General features: G+C 43.5%; 1 protein-coding gene across 3 annotated transcripts; it reads left to right on the forward strand.

Annotated features, from left to right (window-relative positions):
• The first annotated feature begins 23 nt into the window (after positions 1-23).
• Positions 24-16173, forward strand: ZBTB3 (zinc finger and BTB domain containing 3). Of its 3 annotated transcripts, none has more exons than XM_040328986.1 (3): positions 24-259; positions 624-767; positions 13625-16173. In XM_040328986.1, the coding sequence occupies exon 3, from the start codon at positions 13627-13629 to the stop codon at positions 15709-15711; it is 2085 nt and encodes a 694-aa protein (XP_040184920.1). In that variant the 5' UTR covers positions 24-259; positions 624-767; positions 13625-13626; the 3' UTR covers positions 15712-16173. The 3 variants fall into 3 exon arrangements, with proteins under 3 accessions (XP_040184920.1, XP_040184921.1, XP_040184922.1); XM_040328987.1 differs by lacking the exon at positions 24-259 and adding an exon at positions 266-433; XM_040328988.1 differs by lacking the exon at positions 24-259 and adding an exon at positions 266-429.
• Positions 16174-18441: the final 2268 nt, after the last annotated feature.

Genomic DNA, 18441 nt, shown 5'->3' on the forward strand with positions numbered 1-18441 from the left:
TGGCTGCTGTGGAAGCTCGGGGGGGTTTTCAGCTGTCCGAAACTTTGTACGGCGGAAGACAGGGAGGGGAAGCAGATACCGAACACCCTGAAAACAGCAAGCGCCGTCTTCTAAAACAGGAATAAAGTGGGCGTTTTTGATTGGCTGGGGTTGGTGCCCATCACCTTTACTACCGACCAACCAGCGTTGAGGGTATAGGTCATGCAGCCTCCAATCAGGGTGTAGCAGAGGCGGCTTCAACACGGCTCGCTTTGTGCAGGTGAGCGACAGAGGGGAGGGTCACGTGACTCCCATTGCTTATACCCGTATTATTACTAATAATGTCACCTGGATTGTATGCCTAGGCAATGGGGCGGGCTTGGTGAAGATGTTGGCTGCCTAGTATGTACCTGTAGTATGGAGAGCTGAAGGGAGTGCAGCTAGTGCTGGGTGGGTAGGTCACTGAGCATTTCCTACTGTCCTATATATCTTCTAGTTCCTCATCAGAGCTCACCTCAGGCCTGATTGGTTTCTGCAACACACTGATACATAAGGGAGGATATACTTCTGTCATAGATACATGTAACTGTACTGTGTGTGTATCTCCTGGGCATTATATTTATGTAATGTATGTCTATTCCTAGTGATACAGAAGATGTGTCTGGTCCCTGACACCTAGCGGGCCATGGTGAGCCAAATAAAGTGACAACGCGGAGTGTGGACCTCATCTAAAGTGACCTCCTTACCAATCTAAGCCTGCCGACACACGGATACACCACACGGTGAAGGTAAGCGCCGAGGATATAACCCTCCCGAAAAGTTGGGAGATATGATCGTGTTTTGGCTGATCGGTGTGCGTGTTTACACACATTAGTAAGTGTAATAGTGTGTATGTGTGTATGTATATATATGTGTGTGTATGTATATGTGTGTGTGTGTGTGTACATACATACACATACACACACACACACACACACACACACACACATACATACACATACACATACACATACACACACACACACACACACACACACACACACACACACATACACATACACATACACATACACACACACACAACACCATCATACCTCCCAACTTTTTGAGATGGGAATGAAGGAAACCTATTCGTCAATGTATGTAAGCATAGGACACACCCCTTGCCACGCCCCCTTAACCACTTAAAGTGGAGGTTCACCGAAAAAATACATTTTTAACATTACAATCAGCCGAGTTGTCCTAATGACAATCGGCTGTTTTTTTTCGTACATACCGACTTTCACCGCCGCTTCCGGGTATGTCGTCTTCGGGACTGGGCGTTCCTATCTGATTGACAGGCTTCCGACCATCGCATACAGCGCGTCACGGGTTGCCGAAAGAAGCCGAACGTCGGTGCGGCTCTATACGGCGCCTGTGCACCGACGTTCGGCTTCTTTCGGCAACTCGTGACGCGCAGTATGCGGCGGTCGGAAGCCTGTCAATCAGATAGGAACGCCCAGTCCCGCACAAGACATACCCGGAAGCGGCGGTGAAAGTCGGTATGTACGGGAAAACAAAAAAACAGCCGATTGTCATTAGGACAACTCGGCTGAATGTAATGTTAAAAATGTATTTTTGGGTGAACCCCGGGCCAAAATGCAGCTAAAAGACCCGGCCAGGTTTTGCGATTCGGCACTGCGTCGCTTTAACAGACAATTGCGCGGTCGTGCGACGTGGCTCCCAAACAAAATTGACGTCCTTTTTTTTTACCCACAAATAGAGCTTTCTTTTGGTGGTATTTAATCATCTCTGCGGTTTTTATTTTTTGCGCTATAAACAAAAATAGAGCGACAGTTTAAAAAAAAAAATTCAATATTTTTTATTTTTTTCTATAATAAATATCCCCCAAGAATATATAAAAAAAACATATTTTTTCCTCCGTTTAGGCCGATACGTATTCTTCTACATATTTTTGGTAAAAAAAATCGCAATGAGTGTTTATCGGTTGGTTTGCGCAAAATTTATAGCGTTTACAAAATAGGGGATAGTTTTATTGCATTTTTATAAAAAAAAACGTTTTTGACTACTAATGGCAGCGATCAGCGATTTTTTTTTTTTTTTTTTTTTTTTTCGTGACTGCGACATTATGGCGGACACTTCAGACAATTTTGACACATTTTTGGGACCATTGTAATTTTCACAGCAAAAAAATGCATTTAAATTGCATTGTTTATTGTGAAAATGACAATTGCAGTTTGGGAGTTAACCACAGGGGGCGCTGAAGGAGTTATGTTTCACGTAGTGTGTGTGTTTACAACTGTAGGGGGGTGTGGCTGTAGGTCTGACGGCATCGATTGTGTCTCCCTATTAAAGGGATGACACATTCGATGCAGCCGCCACAGTGAAGCACGGGGAAGCCGTGTTTACATACGGCTCTCCCCGTTCTTCAGCTCCGGGGAACGATCGCGAGGGGGTGGTTAGAAACGAATAGCCACCCCCCTCATCCTGGATCGTTCCCAGACTATTTCCGACAGCCGCATGTACCGGGGGGGTGGGGGGGTCCCGATCGGACCCCCGACCTACGTCTAGGCAGGGACGTACGGGTACGCCCATCTGCCTGTACGTGCCATTCTGTGGACGTATATGTACATGCGGCGGTCGTTAAGTGGTTAAAGGAGAATTGTATAAAAAGATTGGTTAAACTCACAAGTACTTTTTACCACTACTATTCCTTTATACTGGCTTTTGAAATGTACAAATGCAGCAATTTAGAAATTGGATGAAAGGTTTAGCATTAGGAAACCCTTTTTTGAAAGATAAAAGGTGCAACAACTACAGTGGAACCTTGGATTACGAGCATAATCCTTTCCAGGAGAATGCTTGTAATCCAAAGCACTCGCCTATCGAAGCGAGTTTCCCCATAGAAGTCAATGGAAACAAAGATAATTGGTTCCACATTTACTTTTTTTTTTTTTATGGCATGCAATACCAAATGTGGCCAGAGGTGTGGGGGGGGTGCCCTGGAGAGACTCGGAAATACTCAGTTTGTTTGGCTGCACTCAGAAACCCTTGGAAAGGCTCGGAAATTGGGTATTTCCGAACCGCTCTGAACGGCTCAGAGTGTCACTGTGCTGGCTCCGTACATCTGGCCAAATATTTATTTGTAAAGAGAAATTAAAACCATTTATAATTTTCCTTCCACTTCACAACTATGTGCTACTTTGTATTGGTCTATCACATAAAATCCCAATAAAATTAAAAGTTTTTGGTTGTAACCTGACAAAATGTGGAAAATGTCATACTTTTTCAAGGCAGTGTAAGTGACATTTCTACAGTCAGTCTTGGAGGATTGAAGCTTGGAATGCATGGCAGGTAATATCAGGAGTGGTGGGGCAAATACATCCATACAAGCTGTATATACTGGTGCCGGTCTTATGTTTTCATACACGTGAGTGAAAACTCTTTTACTTGCTGATTGACTGTTTTTATTAGATACTGCACAATGATTTTTTTTTTTTTAAATGGTGTTTATTGCTTTGTTGTATGAGTGAAGTGCCATTAAACTGGAGGAAGACCTTGGAGATTATCCCAAAGTAAAAGTATCTTTAACCACTTAAAGCGGAGTTCCGGCCACAAATTGAAAAAAAAAAACTTTTTAAATATAAATACCCCTGTAATACACAAGCTGAATGTATTCTACTACAGTTAGTCTGTAAAATAAGGTCCGTTTTGTTAGGTTGTTACAGCATTTAGACACTTTATAAAACAGAAATTGACTGGGGCCATCTTAAGTGTGGGCATCATGAAGCCAGACTGTATGACTTCCTGGATTTCAGCCTCGCACATGCTCAGTGCTGTACAAGCAGTGTAATGGTTTCAGATCAGTTTTCAATAGCAACGGGAGTGTCAGAGGAAGTTACCGCCCCTTATCTATGCAAAGCAAACCTCTCCTCCCCTCCTCTCCTCCTCCCCTCCTCCTTCCAGGAACCAGTAAATATAATAAATAATTTGTTCCTGTGCAGATATATCTACATAACAAGATGATATAAATATATATATCTTGTTATATATGTGGTGTGTATACATATACCAGACATGTGCACTGTCAATAAATTCATTTTGTTAGTGCGGTGATGTTAGTGCGGTGATGTTAGTGCGGTGATGTTAGTGCGGTGATGTTAGTGCGGTGATGTTAGTGCGGTGATGTTGGTGCTGCGATGTTGGTGCTGCGATGTTGGTGCTGTGATGTTAGTGCGGTGATGTTAGTGCGGTGACAGTGCGGTGATGTTAGTGCGGTGACAGTGCGGTGATGTTAGTGCGGTGACATTAGTGCGGTGATGTTAGTGCGGTGACAGTGCGGTGATGTTAGTGTGGTGATGTTAGTGCGGTGACGTTAGTGCGGTGACGTTAGTGCGGTGACAGTGCGGTGACGTTAGTGCGGTGACAGTGCGGTGATGTTAGTGCGGTGATGTTAGTGCGGTGATGTTAGTGCGGTGATGTTAGTGCGGTGACAGTGCGGTGATGTTAGTGCGGTGATGTTAGTGCGGTGACAGTGCGGTGATGTTAGTGCGGTGACAGTGCGGTGATGTTAGTGCGGTGACAGTGCGGTGATGTTAGTGCGGTGACAGTGCGGTGACAGTGCGGTGATGTTAGTGCGGTGATGTTAGTGCGGTGACAGTGCGGTGATGTTAGTGCGGTGACAGTGCAGTGACAGTGCGATGATGTTAGTGCGGTGACAGTGCGGTGATGTTAGTGCGGTGACAGTGCGGTGATGTTAGTGCGGTGATGTTAGTGCGGTGACATTATGTGCAGAGTGGGGAGAGGTACAGATGATCAGGCATACAGAGCACATCTCGGTCTGTGTAGATCTGTATGTGAGAACAGTGATCATAGTACAGCCCCGCCTCCCTGCACTAGACTTGTAACACACAGTGCAGAGCGATGTTTCTATGTACAGGGAGGCGGGGCTGTACAGGGAGGCGGGGCTGTACTATGCTCGGTGCTCTCACATACAGATCTATCAGACAGAGTGAGACTCGCTCTCTCTGCCTGATGATCTGTATCTCCGTGCACCGGAGACAGATGGCAGGTGGGCGGGTGGTGGAGGGAGGAGGACGGGGGCGGCGGTGACGGACGGGTGGAGAAGCTAGGACGGGGGCGGTGCTAGGATGGGGGCGGTGCTAGGACGGGTGGAGGAGCTAGGACGGGGGAGGAGTTGGAGAGGGAGAAGAGGAAGGACACCACCTCTATGGGCGGCACTGCCCTCCCTCCCTCCCGCCCCCCGAGATGTTCATCCACGGCTGCGATGTTCAGCCCAGCCTCCTGGGATTGAAGACACACATATCCCAGGAGGCATAGCAGCGCTGGATGCGGCGGGGGGGCCATTCCGCCGCGGCGGGGAAATAAGAGACTCACAGATAAAAACGTGAGTTTTTAAAAGACAAAAATAAAACATCCCAAATGTATTTAAGGGGGCAGTGTAAAAACGAATGCAAAGAAGTTGTAAAATAGGGTGGAACTCCGCTTTAAGCCCCGGACCTTTAGGCAGCTAAATGCCCAGGCCAGGTTTTGCGATTCGGCACTGCGTCGCTTTAACAGACAATTGTGCGGTCGTGCGACGTGGCTCCCAAACAAAATTGGCGTCCTTTTTTCCCCACAAATAGAGCTTTCTTTTGGTGCTATTTGATCACCTCTGCGGTTTTTTATTTTTTGCGCTATAAACAAAAATAGAGCGACAATTTTGAAAACAATGCAATATTTTTTTACTTTTTGCTATAATAAATATCCCCCAAAAACATATATAAAAAAAATTGTTTTCCTCAGTTTAGGGCGATACGTATTCTTGTACGTATTTTTGGTAAAAAAAATCGCAATAAGTGTTTATCGGTTGGTTTGCGCAAAATTTATAGCGTTTACAAAATAGGGGATAGTTTTATAGCATTTTTATAAAAAAAAAATTTTTTACTACTATTGGCGGCGATCAGCGATTTTTTTTCGTGACTGCGACATTATGGCGGACACTTCGGACAATTTTGACACATTTTTGGGACCATTGTCATTTTCACAGCAAAAAATGCATTTAAATTGCATTGTTTATTGTGAAAATGACAGTTGCAGTTTGGGTGTTAACCACAGGGGGCGCTGTAGGAGTTAGGGTTCACCTAGTGTGTGTTTACAACTGTAGGGTGGTGTGGCTGTAGGTCTGATGTCATCGATCGAGTCTCCCTATAAAAGGGATCACTCGATCGATACGCCGCCACAGTGAAGCACGGGGAAGCCGTGTTTACATACGGCTCTCCCCGTTCTTCAGCTCCAGGGACGTAAATAGTCGTGCGGCGGGCGTTAAGCGGTTAAGGGCGGGGCAGCCGAGAACCTCGCGATTGCTCGGCTTCGGCTGCCGACATCGCAGGCACCCTGGACAGGTAAGTGTCCTTATTAAAAGTCAGCAGCTACAGTGTTTGTAGCTGCTGACTTTTAAAAAATGTTATATATATATATATATATATATATATATATATATATATATATATATATATATATATATATATATATATATATATATATATATTATTCTATACACATGGCATAAACATAATGGATACATATATGTCAGCTTGGCCAGCACATGAGAGGTGATGAATATTGATGAAATGTAAAGTGCAAGGAACCCCGCCCCAGCCAAGAAAACATTGGCTGGTTACTTGCCTCAGCTTCGGGAACAGACAACCAATTTTGGGTCCCATCTCACTCGATGCTAGCCAAGCACAGTGCCTCAGCTGACCTGCGAGTAGCGATTTCTCTCTCCCCATGGGGTCTTTTCTCCCCTTAGGGGTAGAACATATTAAATAATACTACATATTCATTTGTATTTACAGTTCTGTATTTCTGTACCCGTCTCCTGATGAATGGCATATAGCCATGAAACGTGTCGCGTTTCCATGGGGGCTCAGTCAAGTCTGGCTCATTACCTATGTATTGGCCCAAGTTTATTTTTTATACAATCAAAATTCATTGAGTTCTATGTAACTAATGTGTATGTGTATCTATCTTTTTTCTGTTTTTACAGCAGCTCTGTTGCATATGGTGTACCAATGCCTGCTAATAGGAAATACTTTGTATTACATTTCATCAAAATTAATTACCTCTCATGTGCTGCCAAGCTGACATATATGAATCCATTGGGGGTTATTTCCTAAAGGCAAATCCACTTTACACTTGGAGGTGCAGTCGCTGTAGATCTGAGGGGGACATGCAAGGAAAATAAAAAACAGCATTTTAGCTTGCACATGATTGGATGATAAAATCAGCAGAGCTTCCCCTAATTTCAGATCTACCCCTCAGATTTACAGCGACTGTCCTTCACTTGTAGTGCAAAGTGGATTTTCCTATCGTAATTAACTCCCGTTATGTTCATGCCGTATGTATGTATGTATGTGTGTGTGTGTGTGTGTAGATAGATGGATACTTTTTTTACTTCTTTATGTTTACTTACCACTCTACCTCCACACGTCAATTGCCTCATTTAAAGTCCCGCATTCCTTTCTTCCCTGAGGATATCAACATAAGCTGTTTGTATGTGTATTTCATAATGTTCAAACAGCTTTCCTCCATTGTCTGTGCATTTCATAATGTTCTATGGGGGAAAGCCGTTTGAACATTATGTAATACACAGACGATGGAGGAAAAAATGTTCTTGATAATGCGCACTGCTGTATTAACCACTTAAGACCCGGACCAAAATGCAGGTAAAGGACCCGGCCAGTTTTTGCGATTCGGCACTGCGTTGCTTTAACTGACAATTGCGCAGTTGTGCAACGTGGCTCCCAAAAAAAAATGGCGTCCTTTTATTTTCCCCACAAATAGAGCTTTCTTTTGGTGATATTTGATCACATCTGCGGTTTTTAGTTTTTGCGCTATAAACAAAAATAGAGCGACAATTTTGAAAAAAATGCAATATTTTTTTCCTTTTTGCTATAATAAATATCCCCCAAAAATATATAAAAATCTAGTTTCTTTTTTTCCCTCAGTTTAGGCCGATACGTATTCTTCTACCTATTTTTGGTAAAAAAAAATCGCAATAAGCGTTTATCGATTTGGTTTGCACAAAATGTATAGTTTTTACAAAATAGGGGATAGTTTTATTGCATTTTTATTAATATTTTTTTTTTCTACTACTAATGGCGGCGATCAGTGATTTTTTTCGTGACCGCGACATTATGGCGGACACATCGGACAATTTTGACACATTTTTGGGACAATTGTCATTTTCACAGCAAAAAATGCTATAAAAATGCATTGTTTACTGTGAAAATGACTATTGCAGTTTGGGAGTTAACCACAAGGGGGCGCTGAAGGGGTTAAGTGTGACCTCATATGTGTTTCTAACTGTAGGGGGGCGGGGCTGGACATGTGACATCATTGATCGTGTTTCCGTATATCAGGGAACAGACAATCAATGACAGCGCCACAGTGAAGAACGGGGAAGCGGGACTCCAGCGGCGATTGGGTCACGGAGCTTCGGACCGGGGGGAGCGCGCCCGCGCCCCATGGCTGGGCACTTAAAGTGGACGTACAGGTACGTGCTTGTGCCCAGCCGTGCCATTCTGCCGACGTATATGTGCAGGAGGCGGTCCTTAAGTGGTTAAATAACCTCCTCTCTTTTTTTTTTTTCTTTTTCTTTTACTGACCAGCGTTTATCATCCACACCATAATGAACAATATATGTCATTGTAAAACTGTATTGTATTGCTTCCTTTTGTGTGAAATCCCTGGTGTTCCTGTCAGTCCCTTTTAGCTTTCTTAATAAAACCTGACCACACATAGCAGGGGAACACACTGTGGTCAGCTCTCTAGCTGTGCTGTGAACTCTGCTTGATCTCCTCCAATGATTAGACTTTTCCTCAGGGTATGTGCTCCCTTATTAAAAAGGAAACAAGTTATTTTTATGTTTTTACTTTTTTTTTTTTTTAACCGAGTAGGTTGTTTTACAAGGTGATTGTTTGTTTACACTCACTTAAAGAAAAAAAACCTAGTACATGGCAAACGTGAAATGTAACCACTTCGTATGATCTTCAGAATATCCCTGTTTCATCTTCTATGTCATTTAGACCATAGTTTGTGTCTTTTTAAGGGCCGCTTTTTGGTGCCAGTGCTCATGAATTTCCTATTCATCAAGCATTCATGCATCAAAAAAAAAAAAAAATACCAGCCCCAGTGCACAACAATACAGTACATCTGTTTTATAAAGTGTGTGTTGGAGGCTCGATAGGAATGAATAATAAAAAAAAAAACAAGCCACCCTCAATGTACATATACAATATGTGTGTCTGATGCCCATTGCAATGTGCTTGGTAATGCACATAATTTTAACTCAATGTTTCAGCATGGTCAGGAAAAATGACCAGCAATATATCATTTAATTGATATTTGCTGACCCCTGATGATCTGTAAACCTTGGTAAACACATAGGGCCAGATTCACGTAGATCGCCGCATCTCTGCGGTGGCGTAACGTATCTCATTTACGTTACGCCGCCACAAGTTTTACGGGCAAGTGCTTGATTCACAAAGCACTTGCCTGTAAAAGTTGCGGCAGCGTAGCGTAAATCCTTCGGCGCAAGCCCGCCTAATTCAAATGATCCGGGTAGCGGGCATGGATCATTTAAATTAGGCGCGTTCCCGCGCCGATCGTACTGCGCATGCGCCGTCCCTAAAATTTCCCTACGTGCATTGCGCTAAATGACGTCGCAAGGACGTCATTGGTTTCGACGTTAACGTAAATGGCGTCCAGCGCCATTCACGGACGACTTACGCAAACGACGTTAAATTTTCAAATTTCGACGCGGGAACGACGGCCATACTTAACATTGGCTACGCCACCTAGGGGGCAGCTTTATCTTTACGCTGCATATCTCTTACGGAAACTGCGTAAATTTACTGTGACGGGCAAGCGTACGTTCGTGAATCGGCGTAATGACTCATTTGCATATTCTACGCCGACCGCAATGGAATCGCCACCTAGCGGCCGGCCTAGAATTGCAACCTAAGATCCGACGGTGTAAGTCACTTACACCTGTCGGATCTTAGGGAGATCTATGCGTAACCTGATTCTATGAATCAGGCGCATAGATACGACCGTCGGAACTCGGAGATACGATGGCGTATCAGGAGATACGCCATCGTATCTCTTTCTGAATCCGGCCCATAATCTGTAAATATCAGAATCATTTTTGTTGAAGGGAAAAAAACGATGTACAAGCCAATAAATACAGAATACATTTCCAAACTTTATTTTTTTAAATCCGATAATTATACAATATTGCATATGACTATTTTATATTACAGGAGCTCTAGACCCCTCTTCCCTTATTTTTTTTTTTTTTTTTTTTTTAATTATTTAATAGTTTCACTAGGCTAATTTTATTGCTTTGATAAGAAAAGCATTGTTTACAGAGTTAATTGGACCATGGCAAAGTGCTAAATGAGGCAGAGAAGTGACACAACGATATCCCCCCTTTTACTCCTATGACCCTATATGGTGTTTCAGCTGGGCAGAGACATTGAAAATGAGAATAGATAGTGTCAGGTATCATGGCTGCATCTTGAATTGTAAAATAAAGTTAAGAAATATTTCACAATGTTAAAACTTTACTATAACTTGCCTACTTTTAAAACTGAAGCGTTAACATTGACCCAAACCATTATAATTTCCCTTTTTGAACTACAGTGTCTAACGTTTTTGTAAATATTTTTATATATGTTTTCATGTGACAACACTTAGACCCGGTTCACACAGGGGCAGCATGACTTTGGGGCGACTTGGCAAGGCGATCTTAAGACGACTTTAGAGGCGACTTGCAAAATGACTTCTGTATTGAAGTCAATACAAGTCGCCCCCAAAGTCGTACAAGAACCTTTTTCTAAGTCGGAGCGACTTGAGTCACTCCTATTAGAACGGATCCATTGGACAGAGCGAAGCGCGACTTGTCAGGTGGCTGAGTCGCCGGCTCTGAAGAAATGACACTTTGCTACAATGTAAAGTAGTGAGTGTACAGCTTGTATAACAGTGTAAATTTGCTGTCCCCTGAAAATAACTCAACACACAGCCATTAATGACTAAACTGCTGGCAACAAAAGTGAGTACACCCCTAAGTGAAAATTGGGCCCAATGTGTCAATATTTTGTGTGGCCACCATTATTTTCCAGCACTGCTTTTTGGTATGGAGATCACCAGAGCTTCACAGGTTGCCACTGGAGTCCTCTTCCACTCCTCCATGACAACATCATGAAGCTGGTAGATGTTGGAGACCTTGCGCTCCTCCACCTTCTGTTTGAGGATGCCTTACAGATGCTCGATAGAGTTTAGGTCTGGAGACATGCTTGGCCAGTCCATCGCTCAGCTTCTTTAGCAAGACAGTGGACATCTTGGAGGTGTCTGGGGTTGTTATGTTGGAAAACTGCCCTGCAGCCCAGTCTCCAAAGGGAAGGGATCTTGCCCTGCTTCAGTATGTCACAGTACATGTTGGCATTCATGGTTCCCTCAATGAATTGTAGATCCCCAGTGTCGGCAGCACTCATGCAGCCCCAGACCATGACTTTCCCACCACCATGCTTGACTGTGGGCAAGACACACTTGTCTTTGTACTCCTCACCTGGTTGCCACCACACACGCTTGACGCCATCTGAACCAAATAAGTTTATCTTGGTCTCGTGAGACCAAGGGACAAGGTTCCCGTAATCCATGTGCTTAGTCTGTTTGTCTTCATCAAACTGTGTGCAGGCTTTCTTTTGCATCATCTTTAGAAGAGGCTTCCTTCTGGGACGACAGCCATACAGGCCAATTTGATGCAGTGTGCGGCGTATGGTCTGAGCACTGACATGCTGACCCCCCTTTAACCTCTGCAGTAATGCTGGCAGCCCTCATATGTCTATTTCCCAAAGACAACCTCTCAATATGCATGTGCAATTTGCTTTGGTCGACCATGACAAGGCCTGTTCTGGGTGAAACCTGTCCTGTTAAACTGCTGTATGGTCTTGGCCACCATGCTGTAGCTCAATTTCAAGGTCTTGGCAATCTTTTTATAGCCTAGGCCATCTTTATGTAGAGCAAAACATTTTTTCTTTTTTTCAGATCCTCTGAGTTCTTTGCCATGAGGTGCCTTGTTGAACTTTCACTGACCAGTATGAGAGACTTGGAGCGATAATACCAAATGTAATACCCCTACTCCCCATTCACACCTAAGGCCTTGTAACACTGAGTCACATGTCATTGGGGAGAGAAAATGGCTAATTGGGCCCAATTTGAAAATTTTTACTTAGGGGTGTACTCACTTTTGTTGCGAGCGGTTTAGACATTAATGAATGCGTATTGAGTTTTTTTTAAGGTGACAGCAAATTTACACTGTTATACAAGCTGTACACTCACAACTTTATAGTGTAGCAAAGTGTCATTTCTTCAGTGTTGTCACATGAAAAGATATAATAAAATATTTACAAAAATGTGAGGGGTGTACTCACTTTTGTGAGATGCTGTACCTTACTTGCCCTCCCTTTCTCATCCAACTCGGCAACCCTGGCAGGAAGGGGGGGGGTGACATCACTCCCCCAGACTTGCTTCAGTGCTTGGGCCTAGTGAGCGGCTGCTAGGCTCCGACACATTACATGGGAGCAGGTCCCCCATACTAAGAAGACCTGGGTATTCTCACCAGCTGCAGTGGAGCGCAGGTAAGGTGAGTACAAGGAGGTTGTTTGATGATATCTCTGCAAACGTTATAAGTCTACACTTTGCCCTGCATGAGCAAGATGACAGTTTATTTTTAAGTAAAGCTTAAAAAAGAACTGGATATGACTTGAAGCAAAAGTTTGGGGGGAAAAAAGGTAATCCCACAAGCAGATAACATTTCTTGTGCCGTTTTGTACACAAGCTGTGAACAGAATACCTCTAGAAGTCTGTTGCCATAGTTGCAAGTAAGTGAAATTAGAATTTTAGAAAATCATTGCTATTTACAGAAACCAAAATAAAAACGCCATGGCAACTGCAGATCAAACAGACGCTAAGATGGCAGCTTTCTTGGCTATGAAGTATAAAAGGCTTTTAGTTCCGCTTTAAGTTCCAGTATTGAAATTCACCAGTAGGTGCTGGAGCACAGTGCTCACAGGGGGGCACTCACTGTGCACCTCCTCTACTCGAAAAAAACATATTTGCGTCTCTCCTCCCACCCAAGCTCCCCGCAACCAGATAAACCCCATTAAAGTTTTAGCATCCACACTTGGCCTTAATTGTCAAGTTTTCTTTAAATATCACATATATTAAATGCTAAATCTAGTTTTAATCTCTTCATGGCAGATGGAAAGCTGAAGCTGTGCACACTATTATCTACTCTAACTGGATGGTCATCTGTTTGCAGTGAAGTCCAAGATATCATACACACTATGAACGCTGGCAATTAGAAGCGTCTGAAAGCAAAGTGTCTGTGCCCATACAAACTGATCAGTTTCCATTTGTCTTTTTTTTATTTTTTATGTTTATATAAATAAAGCAAAGAATTTGAATAGCTTATATGACTACACTGACATAGTTAGTTATTACTGAAGGCCCAGTGTCTTTGCTCATGTGTTGCTCCTTTTTCTCCTTCGCATGCTTACATGTGTTTTCTTTGTTACAGCCATGGATTTCCCAGACCACAGTCGCCGTATACTTCACAGTCTTAGAGAGCAGCAATCGCAGGGTTTCCTTTGTGACTGTCAAATATCTGTGGGCACTGCACGCTTCCTGGCACATCGTTCCATTCTTGCCTCATGTAGTCCCTTTTTCCATATGTCATGCCGAGAGAGACCAGACACACGGGAGCTTACCCTAAACAGCCAGATTGTCACAGCTCCAGCCTTTTCCTTGCTCCTCAGCTTTATGTACTGTGGTAGACTCAGTTTTCAGGAGGCTCCCACTGAAGATGTTCTGGCAGCAGCTAGCTATTTGCACATGGATGAGGTTGTGAGGGTGTGCAAAAAACGTCTGCAAGGTCGAGCTCCTGCTGAGGCAGATAGCACTCGCCGAGAAGAAGAAGGAGGAAATGGCTGCATGGGGGTACAGAATGATGGCAGAGATGGAAGCTATGATGGTCAAGATATCAAAATTATGCAATATGAAGGACCAGATATAGCAGGGGATGGCCAGAGAATGCCTGGGAGTATAACGTATCACTTGCAGGAAGTAGCAGGAAGCAGCAGGTATCAGAAGCAGGAAACGGAAAGAAATGGACAAAAATTACCAGGAAGTATAAAGTATCAGGAACCTGAAGCGTCGGGCATTATGCAGAGAAAAGTAGGGGTTTCTAGGTTTGAAGTACAAAACATGAATGAAAGTGGTCAAGGTTTAGAAGCCAGTTCTAAATTTGAATTGCAGGAAGGGACAGTGAGTATTGAACCTGTTACTGGCAGTGTGAAATGTCAGGGGCAACAGCTCTCAACTAGTAATCAGGAGGCTGCTGGAAGCACGAGATATGAGGTACAGGAGAGGACCGGAAGTGAACATATTTCAGAAGCCATAAGATGTCCCCAGCAAGAGGCTGTAGAAAGTACACTTGCATCGCCTGCTCAGAGATTCACTTCACAGAGTCAAGATGCAGGTTCTAATGGACAGGTAGTACTTTCAAGAAACTCGCCAAAGAGACAGGAGCCTGCAGGTAGCACACAAAATACTCCTAGATATTCCCATCAAGGGCAGGATAATGCTGGCACTAGCAGTCAAATGTTACCTACTTCTAGGTATTTGCAACCCCAGGAAGAAGCTGGAACTACATTAGCTGTGACGGGAAGTTCCAGATTCCCTTTACAGGAGCCCACTGGTAGTGTTGTGGCAGTGCAAGGCATTCAAAGATATTCCCTACAGAGTCCAGAAGTAGCAGTGAACACTGCATCACAGCCTGCCACTTCCAGGTACCCTCTGCAGGAGCCAACGGGCAGTAATCAAGGAGCTCATGCACGTGGCAGATACAGTTTGCAAATTCAAGAGCCAACAGGCAGCACAGCTGCTTCTGGTCCATCAAGATACTTTCTGCAAAGTTCAGAATTGGTCAACAATGTTTTGGCACTCCCAGGTACATCAAGGTATACTTTACATAGCCCAGGGTCTCCTGTGGGGAAAAGAGAAGAAAGAGAATGTACGAAATCTGAATTGACAGTGACAACTACTACTCAGCCTGGAATGGAGACGGCAGCTGCTTCTAGTCCATGTAGTTCTACTGTAAGTGAAGGTCAACCAGCTCCAGGTGTATCGGTAAAGATAGAAGCCATTGTAATATCTGATGAGGAATGTGAGAGAGCGGTAGGGGCATTTAAACGACATGGGTATGAAGAGGAGGAAGAAGGAGAGGAGGAATCTGGATACTTGCCTTATCATATGATTGCAGTGCCAGGTGGCCACCACCCAAACTATGGAGGTCTTCTGCCTCCCTCAATGCACCCAGAGGCCATGTACTTACAGGAATTTGAAGGACATCCTGGCTTTCCTCTTTTTCCTGAAGATGTGCCCACTTGTAAGACATGCGGTAAAACATTTTCTTGTTCCTATACACTCCGCCGGCATGCCACAGTGCACACACGGGAGCGACCCTATGAATGTCGTTACTGTTTGCGCAGCTACACACAAAGTGGGGACTTGTACAGACATATTCGCAAAGCGCACAGTCAACTGGAACCAGGCGTCAAGAAACCGAAGACGGACATGGAGCCCACGCCCCCAAACCTGCCTTAAAACATGAGTGGTTGACATTTTCTAGGCACAGCGCAGTCACTAAAGCCGTCAATGACAATGGTTTTCTGAGACCGAATTTCCAGGGAGTTTCCAGATTGGATCTGATGAGAGTGCAGTCCTCCCTTGAGTTACATGGATTTATTATCTGTTTTAATTTATTCAACCTTTTAATGTATGTGTGTGTGCGTGTCTATTTTTCTTTTCTTTTTTATTTAGAATCATTTCAGCTCTTCAGTACTTGTTATGAAATTTATGATTGAAAAACATTATCAGTTAAAAGAATAAGTACTAATACAACAAGTACAATTATTGACTTTTTTATTACTTTTAATTGTGGGGAAAAAAACAAGAGAATATTGCTACAAGCTGCTCTATAGGTTCATTTTGTGCTGGTGGATCAGTGGTTCCTCCACAAGATCCCCTGACCAACGCGTCATTAAACGGTGTCTTTTGATGAGCAAATGTGTTTTTATGTGACTGCTGTAAATGTTTATTCCATTTCAGGGCATTGAATAATCTTCAGTTGGATTATGTAGGCCAACATTTGGATTTTACCAATGACTGAAGGCCTGAAAACAATTGTGCATTAGGAAAATATGGAGGCTGCCATTGCTAACCATCTGTTTTAAAAAAAATATTAGTTGCTTGGCCACCACTGACCTCTGTACTGACCTGGAACAAGCATGCAACAGGTTATACCAAAAATAGTCAGATCTGCATGCATATTCCAAGTCATTGATTTTCCATAATGAACCCCCACCAATGCAAATCGAATGATACATTTCCCTTAAAGCAGTATTAAACCCAAAAGCAAACTTTTATCATATTGCAGCTTACCATCTTAGTTGTGATGGCCGAGTTTTCTTTTTTAGGCTTTCAGTCCCATACACACTATCAGTTTTCCTGCAGGTTTTTGTCTTCAGGTTTACCAAAACCATCTAATATGAGGTAAACCTCAAGAGTTTTAATTTGTATGCAATCAGGCAGGCCCTTGCACTACATGGTTTTGGTATACCCGAAGAGAAAAACCTGCAGGAAAACTGATAGTGTGTATGGGGCTTTACTCTATTTTCATCTGGTGATCCAGCCAGCAAGTCTATTTTTCAAAAGAACAAGCTCTCTTCCAGATGTATCAGTTTACAGGGATGAGACAAACCATTAAACACTGGCAGGAGTCCTTACAATGATCAGCTCTTATTTATTCATAAAAAAAACTTTATCCCAAAAGGATTTTTTTTAGCTGTAACTGATAATAAAGTGTGAGCTGGAGTACGGCTTAAGTTTGTTAGTGTACCTAAATCTTCTAGCACATTTAGTACTAACCCCCCCCCCCCCCAGTGTGACAATGCTGCTGTCTGCTGTGCCCTCTGAGCACATTCATCCAGAGTGAGGGCACTCTAATACAGGAGGTGTGTTACTGGCCAGATCACCAGGTAAAAGCAGAGGGGGGGGAGGGGAGCCTAAAAAAACTCAGAATGCAGCCACCACAATGATTGGTAAGCTGTAAAATATTACACATTGTAGTTTTGGGTTTAATACTGACCAAAAAAAAGTCTGTAGAGAAGGTTTAAAAATCCTTACTTTACACCCTAGCTTTGGCTAGGAGAGGCTGAAGCCGCATTCTTCTGACGAGATTCTGGGAATCTCATGCAAGGATGCTCCTCTGCTTTGCTTGAGCGTCTTCTCACAAGGTTTAAGATACTCTGCATTCCTGGAATCTCGCCAGAAGATCATGGCCTCGCCTTCTTCAGAAAAGTTTGGGTAAGTATGTTTTTTTTTTTTCAATAATTCTCTGCAGGCTTTTTTTCTAGTGAGGCCCCGTACACACGACAGAGGAACTCGACGTGCTTGGCACGTCGAGTTCCTCGTCGAGTTTTGGGATGAAGCCGCCGAGGAGCTCGGCGGGCCGGCTTCTCCCATAGAAGAACGAGGACAACGAGAAAATAGAGAACATGTTCTCTATTTTCTCGTCGAGTTCCTCGGCGGCTCCATCGAGCCAAAACTGTACAGACGACAGAGATTCTCGGCAGAATCCGGGTTTTGACCGAGTTTCTCGGTGAATTCTGCCGAGAATCTCTGTCGTGTGTACGAGGCCTGAGAGTTATGGTGATTTGACGTGGGGTTAGTGACAGAGATTCAACATTGCAGACCTTGTTTTTCATTGCATGGTCCACTTTAAAACAGAAGCCTCTCACTTTCAACACAAATCCAAAAAATAAGAATTTCTTCTGTTCCTTTAACAATATTCTGTATGATATGCAAAATCATGAACTATGTCAGAAGAGTGTTGACAATTTGGTTAGCTTAAAATTGGTTTATTGAAAGAAATTTTCAGAAAAAGTGTAAAAGGTAGAGTAGTGGGCTGCGGGAATGATTCAGGATTGGGAAGAGGTGGGGAAATGGTGTTTTTTTCTAAAATAGCGGGCCAAGCTGCGCCAATGTTTCGCTCAGATTTTTCATGGATCTGTGAAATCTCTTTCTGAATTGTACAAGACACAGGCATATTCTTAGAAGGCAGTAGGTAGATTCACAAAGAGTTAGGCCGGCTTATCAGTAGATAAGTCAACCTATCTTAGATTGCAATATTTTGGATGTCCGCTAGGTGGCGCTTCCATTGCAGTCGGTGTAGAATATGTAAATGAGGGGATACGCCGATTCACGAACGTACGCCAGGCCGACGCAGTACTTTTACGCAAGAGATAGGCCGCGTAAAGTTAGAGCTAGGCTCTA

Source organism: Rana temporaria, chromosome 11 (assembly GCF_905171775.1).
Source record: "Rana temporaria chromosome 11, aRanTem1.1, whole genome shotgun sequence".
NCBI lineage: Eukaryota > Metazoa > Chordata > Amphibia > Anura > Ranidae > Rana > Rana temporaria.

Bases quoted from the DNA above. Each gene is read 5' to 3' on its own strand.
- ZBTB3 (XM_040328986.1), top strand. From the start codon at position 13,627: ATGGATTTCCCAGACCACAGTCGCCGTATACTTCACAGTCTTAGAGAG.